The 13,138-nt window shown below is 37.0% G+C and overlaps 1 protein-coding gene across 8 annotated transcripts in view; it reads right to left on the reverse strand.

The window, feature by feature from the left end:
* Positions 1-795: 795 nt before the first annotated feature.
* The window catches only part of Eb1 (microtubule-associated protein RP/EB family member 1), a 93,615-nt gene continuing 81,272 nt past the window's right edge, over positions 796-13,138 (reverse strand). For 7 of the 8 annotated variants that reach the window (XM_069307436.1, XM_069307439.1, XM_069307433.1 and 4 more), the window contains one exon: positions 796-5,518. In XM_069307436.1, coding sequence (XP_069163537.1) covers positions 5,453-5,518 — 66 coding nt within the window. In that variant the 3' untranslated portion in view covers positions 796-5,452. The remainder of the gene's footprint in view (positions 5,519-13,138) is intronic. The other variant, XM_069307438.1, reaches the window with a different exon arrangement.

Genomic DNA, 13,138 nt, shown 5'->3' on the forward strand with positions numbered 1-13,138 from the left:
ATCACTATCTGTTATTTGACCTGTCTCAGTTTTTAATGGACCTATTCTTTCCCTAATCTTTGTCCGGTATAACTGGAAAAACCCTTTAGGATTTGTCTTCGCTTGCTCTGCTATGCGAACTTCATAGTTTCTTTTTGCTTTCCTTCTCTTTAGTATTTCTAACCAGTTGTGCAAATTCCTGTTCTAAACTTTAGTATTCGATCTATTCAATTTATATGGTATACTACATTTCTGGACTTTGCTTAGAATATTTTTAAGTAGGTTATATTTTGAATCCACATCGAAAACCCCTTTTACGTCACCTATAGCTGGGTTCATGTCTAGCTCCAGGGAAGACTATTTACTTGAGCACTTGCCTAAATGCTGTGTTTTTGACCATGTGCTATTCCAACAGGGAGGAGGAAGGGGGGGCAGAACACCTGTCTCTGCTGGAAACTGCACTAGAGCCGCCATGACAAGGCAACAACCATGTAAGGGATTTGCTAAAAGGCTTTCTCATAAAAGGTAGCTTTCCCCCTCCCCCCAAAAGTATAGATCCTATGCATTTGATGATCAAGAGTACCATTGTGAAAAAAAAAAGGCTGCCCTCCCAGGGTCTCTGCATAAGTGATTCTATAACATTTACTAGGGACACATGGCTTGCTAATGAAATACTATACCACCAAAACCTAGGACAGTTCTGGACATAGTTTATTACTAATCTCCCACAAATTCATTTGCTTAAAAATAATTAAAAATATTATAGCAAAACTATACTTTACCCCTAAGGTGTACTAGAGAAAAAAATCACAAAAAAACAAATGTCCATTTTTATTGTTAAAAATCAACGTTTTAAATTTATTTTTAACCATTTACTGCACAAAAAATTGAAGCAGTAAGGAAGTGATATAAACTGTCTTAATTTTTCAATAACAATGAGTTTTTAGTACAAATACTCAACATAAATGATTACAAACAATTCCAGCAGCAACTTATCAACTTAGGACACAGCTCAGGAGGACTACCTAGTACAGTATTGTCGAATTATATGGAAACGGCTATTTTTTAACTTTCCGAATTTGAAGGACAGCACAATAGCTTATACAGTATTCCTAATGGTACAGTAACCCATATTCATTTTAATAAGAAATAGTTATGGCTAGAGCAGTTAACTCAGTGGGAAAAATCACCGTGAAGCACCCAACTTGTTATCCGCCGACCATCATATTGACCCTAATCTGAACATCCATCCCACTTGTTGACCTTGTCATAGTGACCCTAATCTGAACACCTAACCCTATTGAGTTACATTTGATCAGCTTTATTTTACACAGTTTATCAATACCAGAGCTAGCAGTAGCAACTTTTATATGCAGTACAGAGAAACAAGATGGCAACTGGTTCTTACCGCAATTTGAAAAGCTAGTCACCGTGTAGAATCTTTAGTACTGTACAAGTTTAATATAAACACTGGTATTAATTTCTCAACATCTTTAGATTAGTTTCTGTTTATGCAGCTTTAACATTATAAATTGGTGAAAAAGTACATATACAAAGGTGAAATATAATGGCATAACTTATATTTGAGTTATCTATTGCAAACAATTTTATCATATAATACATTTGTAAGTGCATGAAAGGAATGTTACAAACGTTCATAATACCATCTTTTTAAGTAATAAGAAATGCATTTTGGAATGCATGGCAGATGCAGTGTTTACCAAAACCAATATAAAAATATTTGGATAACCAAAATTAGTTACAGAGCTACTGTAGACCTGCTTGGCAGAATGTCACAGTATTTTTGAAGCTACTATGGACCTCTGCAGCACTAGCTCTAACCATGTCACAGTACAAGTTAAAAATCCTCCAGGTTCATCACAACAGCAAAATGCACATTACAAGTGTGAAGACTTATTACAGATAGATGGACACTTAACATACAGGTGTTACTTCAGGGGCATCACATAATATAGCACAGCTTTCCAGAAATACAGACTATTATAATTCATATTTGGTCTGGTTATTACTCCAACTAACTGCATGGAAGGTTTTTATACAAGATACACTGTTTTTCTATACATTTACTCTGATGTGAATCAAATAATACATTAAAGAGAGTATAAGTTGAGTATTGCTATCTTACAATTGCCCTGCTGCAAACTCAGCCACATCCAGCATTAGATTACTCATCTAGAAATTGTACAAGTGTAAGTACATAAAGAATATGAATGACAATGGTTCCTCCATAATTAAAATTTAATTGAAACTCGAAAGGAATCTATAATGAACAATATTTCTAGGGGTTAGACAAATTACTATTGCTTATATGATATGTAATTAATTTTCCCAAAAGGGCATATTGCAAATAATTTTGTAACTGCTTAATTATTTCAATCCATTACCAGTATGCTATCTTGTAAGTGGGCAAATGCCTTGGAGGTCTATATTTACTTGTAGCTGATATAAGGCATGTGTTGGCAAGATTGGAAAAAATGAAGACTTGTTAACATTCAAAGTATCAAAGAAACATAGCAGCTGGGCTGTATCATCCCAGGCACTGACCAATCTATAATGGAAGTATTCAGTCTTCCTTTTCTTAAGAGTACTTCTGCCATTATTAAGTCTATTAATGTCTTCAGAGATGGTAACCAATCACAGTAGAATGAAACATGAATCTAACAGCTACATAAAATTATAATTATTTTGTTATAGCTAAAATACTTTAGTCACTTAACTTACTTAATTCTAAAATTTGAAATCAAAGAATATTTTATTTAAACATACTAAGTGACCATTATTTTCAGTGTCACATTTACTAAGTCCCTGCTAATATAACTAATGAAGGCAAAATATAAATTTCCTCTTAGTATTCAAACCCCTAGCAAAATAATACCTTCGAGTTACATTATTTAACATGCATAGCCTCCTAGAAGCCATTACTAATCAGTATCACATTATCCACATTCATATTAATGTCCACAGAAAATACAATAATATACACCATGCATAGTTCTGTACAAAGAAATCTGTATTAAAGACGAGAGTATTTCCTTGACAAGCGGACGGGTTGGGACAAATTAAGCACTGACCGTAATGAAATGCATTACTCTAATGGGCGCCAAATTGTTCCCCAAGCTCAAATCTGGCACCGCTAAGCCTCGACCTAACAGACAAGGCCTCTGAAACCCATCCGTTCCCTTCTGAAAGCCAGAAGCAGAATCTGGCTCACTATGAAGCAGAGAGAAGGAGGGGATTAGAGATAATAAACCTGGATAAAAACCACCAGAAGATAGGTGTAACAAAACAAAGACTGCCTGAAGGAAATGAGGCACTCCCTAAGGTAAACCAAGACACATGATCGTTAACACCCATGAAGCATAAGCAAAAACAAGCAAAGCAACGGCCCCTGGTAAAAAGCAATGTTCCAGGGAAAGTCAGCACCAGTTAGCTTAAAGCGAGAGGCTAAGATTGAGTCCAACTAAGACTACAGGTACTGGGCTGGCCGAGACCTTAGAAGACCTAGGTTGCAATTTGGTGGTGATCAGGCACATCTGTAATGGTAATTACCCCATAGCATTATTTGTTAGCTTTGTTTGCCCACGAGTGCTTTGCTTTCTTCAAGCAGTTGCTTTTGTTGCATCTGCTTTCCAGTGTGCATTTCCCAGTTTTTGTGGGTGATCAAAGATCACCTGCTCCTCATCATCTTGCGAGTGAGTCAGATTCTGGTCCTGGCTCTTGGTAGGCAATGGATGGGTCTCAGAGGTCTGATGTGATGGGTTAAATCTTGGTGGTATCAGTAGGATTGGGGATCTACTGTGGGTCCCTCTCAGAAAATGAACAGTCACAGCATTATGAAATTTATGAAATAAACATTTTCTGAATATGAAACATAAGTGATAAGTTCAAATTCAAAAATTTAAGTTATTCCAAGATAAAGAAAGGACTAGAAAAAATGAATAAGGCAGAGAAAAAAAGGGGGGGGGGGATGGCATTTTGACATGTACTAGACCAAACACTGTACAGGCAACAGGTGGAAAGATGAAGTGAAAGTAAAAACCAAAAAGGATGTAAGGTGACATGGAAGTAAATGTGATGGTAATGGTAACAGTGGAGAAAAGGGATAGACGAGTCATGTATTGAAGGATGATAGGCAGGCATGAGTGAAAGTGACGTTCATGATGGTGAAATTGAACACATTAATACAACTGTTGAATATAAACATACCCCAAATGTAACACCTCATATTAGTTATTAATCAAATGTAGTTTGAATGTATATCAATAGTTAGATCACCAATTGCATAATTTTGATTTTTTTTTAAATTCTTCAGAAACTAAATGAAGTTTTAGGTAAAAAGAGAGGCCATGCTTTCCAGAGTAAAACCCAAAGTTAGCAAAAATCTATATTTTATATGTGTAACCTACGTAAGTAGCTGCAGCTGATGACTATATACATTAAATTTACAGCAGCTACTTGAAAGTCAAATTTAAGGATGTGTAGAATTATTGTAGCCCCAAACCTAGTAATACAAGCTTAATAATAGGAAGGGGAAAATTGAGCTCTATGTTCATGAACACCATGTAGAAATTTTAAGCTAATGTTTATTAAAATATAAAACTAATTTGTGTAATTGCTTTAATAAACCACAAATTGACTATGTTAATGATCATTCAAAAGAATATAAAAACCTACATCATTTGTGAAAGCTGTTGCAAATAATTTATTTTGCACATAACGGAAATCTAGAGGACACTGAAGACTTGCAGACAAAACTAAATGTTTCCAATGTATAAAACAGTTTTCTGCATCATGCCAGATTATAAAGAAACATTATCTTGCTGTTACTTAATGCCATTAAAAAATTATAAATTATAATTATAAATTTTGTACTCAAAATTATAAAGAAACATTATCTTGCTGTTACTTAATGTCATTAAAGTACCCAACCTGATTCACCTCTTACTAAAAAATCAGGACATTCTATGAGGCAGTGAGTGTCTTATCAACAAAACAATGCAGTTCTGACAGTAAGGTGTAGGTCTATTTTGAGTACCGAAGAGTACTCAAAATTATAAAGAATTATAAAGACAAAATTATAAAGAACTATAAAGAAACATTATCTTGCTGTTACTTAATGCCATTAAAGTACCCAACCTGATTCACCTCTTACTAATAATGTTAAATGATAAGCAAGGAGTTAAGCCAGTTATATTTCTGTGTCAAGAAAATATATTAGCTAGTAAGTGATGCTTGAATTGCTGATTTCCACTAGCCATCAAATAACCTCTCATGCTTACACGAATAACAGTGATGTCCATGGGTATAGCTTATCAAAACCCAAGAAGTGTAGAGGACTTTTAAACTTAGTCAGTCCTAGGTGCAATGACCTGTCAAGACACCCAGAACTCTGAACACCTGTATTGCATTTGCTGTAGTGTTGCATGAGAGTACAAGTAGAAGTGTTAATAACTTAATATTCTTCTTCTTCTGGAGGTGGCGGCACATCTTCTACATCCTCAGGGGCTGCAAAGCCATCCTGTGGGAAAGAGAGCATCAATATTAATGTGGTGAATATCAGAAATTGATGACTGTAAAATGAATGACAATATTACAAAAGCAAGTATCAAAAGAAAATGCCAGGCCAGGATGCCTTATGGCACTGTCTATTTTACAGAATGTTGGAGTTTCTAGGCATCATTCAGGCTGCCAATATGAGAGCACAAAGACACAAGATGAGCAATGTCAAAGGTGTCATTCACCAAGAATGCTACCAAAGGACATAAAACTTGTAGGAATAGTGGGAAAGCAGAAATGTTCCTTCAATCTAAAAATCTGGACATTCTATGAGGGAGTGAGTGTCTTATCAACAAAACAATGCAGTTCTGACAGTAAGGTGTAGGTCTATTTTGAGTACCGAAGAGTTAATCTCATGTGGCTAATACAGAGTGTGAAGAAAAGTGTGCAAGGAAGAGACATTTCAGAACTGTAGGAGGGGTAAAAGCTTTTGCCATGTGGGTCAAGGTTCTACAAGTCTTAGATAGGGGGCACCCTCCATGGGGGCAGGGCAAGGATGGAATGACACAAGGAGAAATATTGGTAACATGAATCTTGCAAGCAAGACAATCGTACAGAAAAAGGAAGGTGGTGAAAGGGAATAGGGCCCACGTGAGGGGTAGTAGTCAAAGTACGACATAAGCAAGTGAGGGTATTGTAGGGACTGCGGAAGGTAGCGAAGGCAGAAGCGATCACGATGATCCTGTAGATAGGATGCCGGTTTCAACATTCAGGCTCAGGGTAGGAGTCGAACGAAAGGCACCAGAGCCGAGGTGTAACCCAGTACTGTATGGTGAGGAACATCAAGACGACGAAGAGTTGAGAGGCAGACAAGCAAACAGGACAGCCATAATCGAGTTTAGACTGCATAATCATGTTTACAGAAGAATGTAAATAGAGGTGGGTGCATCTATGAGCTCCCCAGGAAGTATGGGGCAAGACCTTAAATATGTTAAGGGCCTTAGAGCATTCAACTCGGGGGCAAGAGATATGAGGCGACCAAGACAAACGAGTGTCAAAGATTAACCCCAAAAGTTTAGCAGAATCTTTATACAAAAGAGGATTACCATAAAGCGACAAAGGGAGACTAAGAATGACCTGCTTCTGAGTAAAAGTCATAGCACAAGTCTTAATTGTAGAGAACTGGAAGCCATGATTTGTGGCCAAAGACATCACAGCATCAATCCCAAGTTGAAACCACAGTTAGAGGAAAGGCAAGTCATTGCCATAACAGCAGAGGGTAAGATGGTCAACATAGAGAGCCGAGATAATGCTGGAGGAAAGAAAACTATTGAGGGCAACCAGGAAAAAAGAGTAGTGCTCAGAACACTACCTTGGGGGTACACCTTCGTATTGCCGAAAAGAAGCAGAGTGTGTGTTACCAAGCCTCATTTTAAAGGAACAACTAGAGAGGAAGCTTTTGAAGGAGATTACTATGAAGGCCAAAGGAACAGAGTTGGGACAAAATACAGTATCTGTAGGTGGTGTCATATGCATTTTCCAGGTTTAAAAAAAAAAAAAAAAAAAAAAAAAAAAAGAAGAAGAAGAGGACAGCAACAACAGAGGTCTTTGTAGCACAGGCAGTACAAACAGAGCCCTCCAAAACATTCACCAAGACATCCATTGTGCTGTGAAACTTGCAAAGGCTAAATGGATAAGGGAAGAGGTGGATTGATGGACATTAATCATACGTTCAAAAAGTTTGCAAATGCAACTCGTTAGGGATGTCCCTAGCCTAGAGAACCTGGTTTTCGCATAGGAAGAACAACCACGTCATGACAGTCCTTAGGGACCGACGACTTTTCCCCAGATAGATTTTTCATGGGAGAAAACTTAAAGCAATGATTTATAGTTCCGAACGACATACTATTGATTGGAAGCTGGCACTGGTAATTACCTAATAATAGAATAAAGAATAAATGTGTAGAATAAATCCAGTTGGCAGAGAGTTCTGGTGCTTAGTACTTTCATAATGGCTATACAAGACAAAAAGCAGACTCAAGATAAACTTTAAAGGTGAGGAAGCATTGAAGGGGAAAATGACAAATTGCCTTGGAAGCAAAACATAATTAAATATGGATTATACAATCCTAAGTCCAGTGCAGTAATGTCACACATGTTCTCTAGCTTAAAAAATTAAACTATGGCCACCACAGATTTAGATGCTACATATATAAACCTATGAAGATGTCAGTGGTGCCCTAACACTTGTGTACACCAGATTGGAATATAATTTTTGGCTGTGCCTCTCCCAAACACCGTATGAAGTGCACAAGAATCGCACATTAAAATAACTTGCGAAATACAAATACAGTACTGTACTGCAGATCAGTGTAAATTCCCCGTCAAACTGCCCTTTATTCTGGATTTCTTAACGAGGAGGACAACTAGCATTGCACCAGTTCTCTGAGAAAGAACCAGTGTCTCAAATCTGGTTAAAGATTTGTAATAAATGTTTTAAGATATAGGAGATGGTAGTAAATATCATCAGAGCCTGCTGCCATGGAGTGTCAATGGGATGGAGCAGATTGAGGTTCAAAAGAAGTAAAGAAATTTTTGTAGGTGTATTGAGACTGTGAGGTATGTTTCATGGGGCATGATTCAGTGGGAAATCTTAGAGCAAGGAATTCATGAGATGTGAAAACCAGTGCTGAAGGCTAAAAAGTGGAAACTAAGCAGACTTGCAACATATAATGGGTCATAAATAATGGAATCATGAAGATGAAGTAGAGGCATATATTGGAGGTAGAATTTTTCCTCAATCTTGCTTATCTTCTTCCAGATACAGAGGAAAGGGGGCATTAACATTAATAGTGGACACAACTTACAACTCTCCTTTTCAGCAGTGCAAAAACCTTACTGAAAACAGCACTTGCTTCCTTTAATATAATGAATGATTCAGATTTTTATTTAAATTTTGCACCTTTTGGAAGAGGAATAGCTTATGATGAAGTGAAGGACTGCATTGAGTAAGATCACCTAAAAGAATACCAGGGACTCAAGAACTGGAAGATGTGTTTCACAATTAAATTAATAGTGGCAATGGTTGCAAAGCATTCCTAGGCTGGTCTGTCAAGACACCATCTGGGAAAAAAGAGAATGGTGAAGGAAAAAAATTAGGACAGGATGATGGGAAAGTGGTTGCTGCCATGGAGGTTATCAAGGGCCTGCCAAACCAATAGCAAATAAATGGAAGGGCAGAGTGCAAAATTAATACAAGACAGAGTGCAAGAGTCAATTCCCAGTACAATGGAGCCTCGATTAACGAATTTAATCTTTTCCAGTACCGAGCACGTCATGTGAAACGCTCGTCTTTCAAAACACATTTCCCTATTTAAAATACAGATAATAGGAATAAAATTAATCCATTCCACCGCCGAAAAACATCAATATGATATTCAATTTTTAAAATAATGGAGCAGCCTACCTGACATACACTGAATAACATTTGTAATGTTTCATTTTTTTTTTCAATTTCTTTTTCATTAAAAAAAAAAAAATGGAGCAGCCTACCTGACAATCATGAAAGAAACTTTTTAACATTAGTTCTTTTCACTTAAAAAAAAAAAAAAAAAAAAATCAATGCTTTGCAACATTACAGTAGTTGCCCCCTTTACATTCCAGCATCATTAGTATCTTAAAAACAAAAACATTTATTTGCATCGGCGCAGGTGTCTCGAGAATTTGTGAGAACCAGCAGGAATGCTAGGAAGCACCATGTGGTTTTCTCGTTAATCAAGCGAAAGCTCGTCAATCGAGACAAATTTTCGCCGAGTGGCGAGCTCGTTATTCAAAATACTCGTAGATTGAAGCGCTCGTCACTTGAGGTTCCACTGTACTGTACTACTTTTAAAATCAATAAAGATAAAGAAAGAATAAAGATTCCAAAAGGCAACCATGGCTACTAATAGCATCACCATATAGTGAATGTCTACAGTTAAAAATGAACAGTTTAAAGTTTATTTAGAAATATACGTGCAGCAATTGAATGGATGTTCAAGTCATGGGAAGAAAGGGAACAGCATTCCTGATTAAAAGGTTTGTTCACGGACTGTCCAGGCCACACACCAAGCATAGGTTCCTTGAAACACACTTAGAGAGAATTTAGGAATTAAAAGCTTAATTTTTAAGAAATAGGGAAAAATGCCACATTTATTTCACTGAATAGACATTACAGTTTTTGGAATAGACAGGTAGAGAGCAAAATGGAAAGTGGGAATACTAGTAATAGATATATGAGTAGGTAGAAATTATGGTCACCTGGAGTATGGATCTGTAAAATCCTTATGTTTTGGCACAGGCAAGTTTAACAGAGGAGTTTTGTAAAAGGTCAGGATGGGAGTAGTTATGAAGACACAATCAGGTGCAAGAGAGGGTTCAGGTAAAGGAAACTGATGAGAATCCAACATGTACTATGGCTAAGGAACAAAGATGAGAGTGAACGGTCATTGAATTTCTTACTATTCAGGGAAAGGGTGAAGATAAGAGAAATTGGGTTTCCTATGGCCAGAAGTTTTGTAGTGTGGCCTCAATAGTTTCAGATGGATGGGTTGAAATAGGGGTAAATATCAAGAATGTGTGTATAGCAAGTAAGCAATTATCAAAAGAAGGCATCAAGCTGGGGAGACACTGTAGCACTATCAAAGTTGCAGGATATTTAAAAGGTGTTAATTATCATTAAGGATGCCAATTTAAGAGCAAGAGAACATAAGGTGAGCAATATCAAAGGTTAGGATAGGATGTGATACTGTTCAAGAACCACACAAGACATTGACCATACATTTGAAGAGCTTGCAGATGCAATTTGTCAAGGCAATGAGATGAAAATCCTTAGGGGATTTTCCTAATCCCAAGAGTACCAGGTTCCTGATTAGGAAGAACCGCTGCTGCAAGCCAGTCTTCGGGGACAGACGTCGTCTTCCAAATATAATTACTGTACATGTATTCAGTAAATACGGAAAGGCACCTTGTGGGAGAGGATGAAGCATCTCATAACAACTGCCATCTGAGCTCACTGCTGTATAACCACAGAGGGACAGACAAGGAAGACTGGAGTTCTGAGAGATCTGTGTATAGCAAGTGAGTTATGAGACATAGGTGAGGAAGTAACCTAGGTAGGTGAAAAGATTTTCATTGGATTTTAACCTGAAATAAAGGTACTAGTACAAAAAAAAAAAAAAAAAAAAAAAAAAAAAAACAAAAAAAAAACGAGTCATGGATGTGCAAGAGGAAGGCTAGGGTGGAGCTGGGAGAAAGGGAAGTCTAGGAGATCACTTCTGGCAGCAGACTGTGCAAGAGTATTGTGCACAGATGATCAAGTTAAGGCCATTCAAGTAAAGATATCAAAACTATTTTGAAATTGGATACTAGATGAAGAGGGGGCTGAGGGTGTCTTGACATGCAGTGTATGCATGTGTTACATTATTAAAGAAGTCTAGTAGTTTTAGTTGATATTTCATTTGAGGAAAAGTGTATGTTATTGTGTAAAGTTGTAGGATCAGTTGTTCCATTTTATAAACATCACAAGACTGTCAGTTGGTTGGGTTGTACAAGTGGATTAAACATGGTAGGGTCTTGCTGCAAACAGGATAACGATCATTGTGCCCCCTTCGAACTGAAGAACAATGGAAACATTTTCAGTATGTATGGTACTGGCACAGGAAGGGGACATATTCCTGGACAGAATATATCTCCCATCTCTATGACAAATCAAATTTAAGAGGATTTCATTTTCACATTTTTGGCAATGTGGAGGAAACTAGAAAATATACCAGGTGCAGATGAACATGTTAACCAATACAATAGTGTGCCTCTGGCACTCTAAAATAGCTATGATAATGCTATAACACTACTAAATATACCTGATCTCAAGTGAAATATGGGGGTGGGATAATGATAGTACCAACACTAAAAGCCATCTCTACATTTTTTACATTTGTTTCCAGTAACAAACCAGTGCAGAGCAGCAGAAGCAAGACAGTCGGCCTACTCTTGAGACAACTTTGACAACGTGTGACAGATTGTCTAGTTCAGAAGAAAACATTGTTGCCCATGGACTGATGCTTGTAAATATAGAACTTGAGATCATCAGAAGCACTTAAATCAGTAGATATAGTTCCACTACACAAAAAACGGAGTAAGGCTTTTTGTTAATAATTACAGACCAGTCACACTAACATCACACACAATACTGTACATTAACAGTTTTTGAAAGATGATAAGGAATCAAATCTCCAGTTTTATGGAGAACAACCCAGGTCAACATGGATTTAGATCAGGAAGATCCTGTCTTTTGCAATTACTTTACCACTATAACAATATCACAAATGCAGAAGAAAAGCAAAATAAGGATGATGTATACACAGACCTTGCAAAGACATTTGATAATTGTTACCACAAAGTGAATGTCCATAAAATGAGATTAATATAATGGGTACAGTAGGCCATTAGATTTTCAATTTTCTGTCAAACAGAATTACAAGCCTAACATTCAATCAAATAAAATGAACTCAAGTGTAGTGAAAAGCTCTGTACTCCAAGGGTACAGTCCTTGCAACACTGCTTTTTCTCATTCTTATATCAGATATAGACAATAATACAAGTCACAGCTTTGTGTCATTTGCATTTGATCCAAAAATCTGCATGAATATTACTTCTGTACAAGACATTGAAAAACTACAAGCCAATATTAATACAGTCTTTGATTGGGTAACAGAAAATAACATGATGTTTAACAGCAATAAGTTCCAAGTACAGTGACACCTTGGCTTATGAATGCCCCTCTTTACAATCTTTTCAGGTTACAAGCCCAATTTCTTCGTAAAATTTGAATCGGGTTATGAACTTTGCCTCGGGTTATGAACTTTGCCTCGGGTAACGTAGTTTGCCGATACGCGTATGGCCGACCTAGCGCATGGTGGCACGGCGACTGCGCCTCGGTTTACCAGTGCCTTCTGCCTAGTGATAATTGTGCCTGAATTCTTTGTAAAGAATCTCAGTGTTTTTCAGAATTTTGGATATCTGAACATAAAAGTAATTACAGTATTATATATCTCGCCATGGGTCCCAAGAAAGTCAGTGGTAAGGTTCAACCTAAGAAAATAGTTGTGAGTAGAGGCAGTAGAGGATGTCCCTTCCTCATTAAGAAAATGTGTGCAAGTATGAGAAGAACTGCAAAGTTTTGTTGAAAAAACTCACCAAGATAAAGCTGTAGCAGGCCGTTGCATTGACCTTTTAAATGACAATGTGATGTCTCACTACAAACAAGTGTTAAAATGTAGGGAAAAACAAGTGTCTTTAAACAGATTCTTAGTAAGACAAGCAAGCAGTGAGCCACAAGCAGGTCCTAGTGGTACTCCTGCAAAACAGATTACCCCAGAGAAGTTATCACAGAAGAATGTTATAATGGAAGGGGACTCCCCTTCCAAATACTAACACCTCTCTCCTCCCACCTTCCTCACCATCTTCCATACACCAACAAGAGTCATCAATAAAGGTAAACAATAGCTTGCACATACTTTGGTATTAAAGATTTGGGTGAATTAGGTATAAAATTTACTTTGAAGTTAATATTTTTTTGAGTGTGGAACAGATTAATAAAATT

The sequence above is a fragment of the Procambarus clarkii genome, chromosome 60 (assembly GCF_040958095.1).
Source record: "Procambarus clarkii isolate CNS0578487 chromosome 60, FALCON_Pclarkii_2.0, whole genome shotgun sequence".
NCBI lineage: Eukaryota > Metazoa > Arthropoda > Malacostraca > Decapoda > Cambaridae > Procambarus > Procambarus clarkii.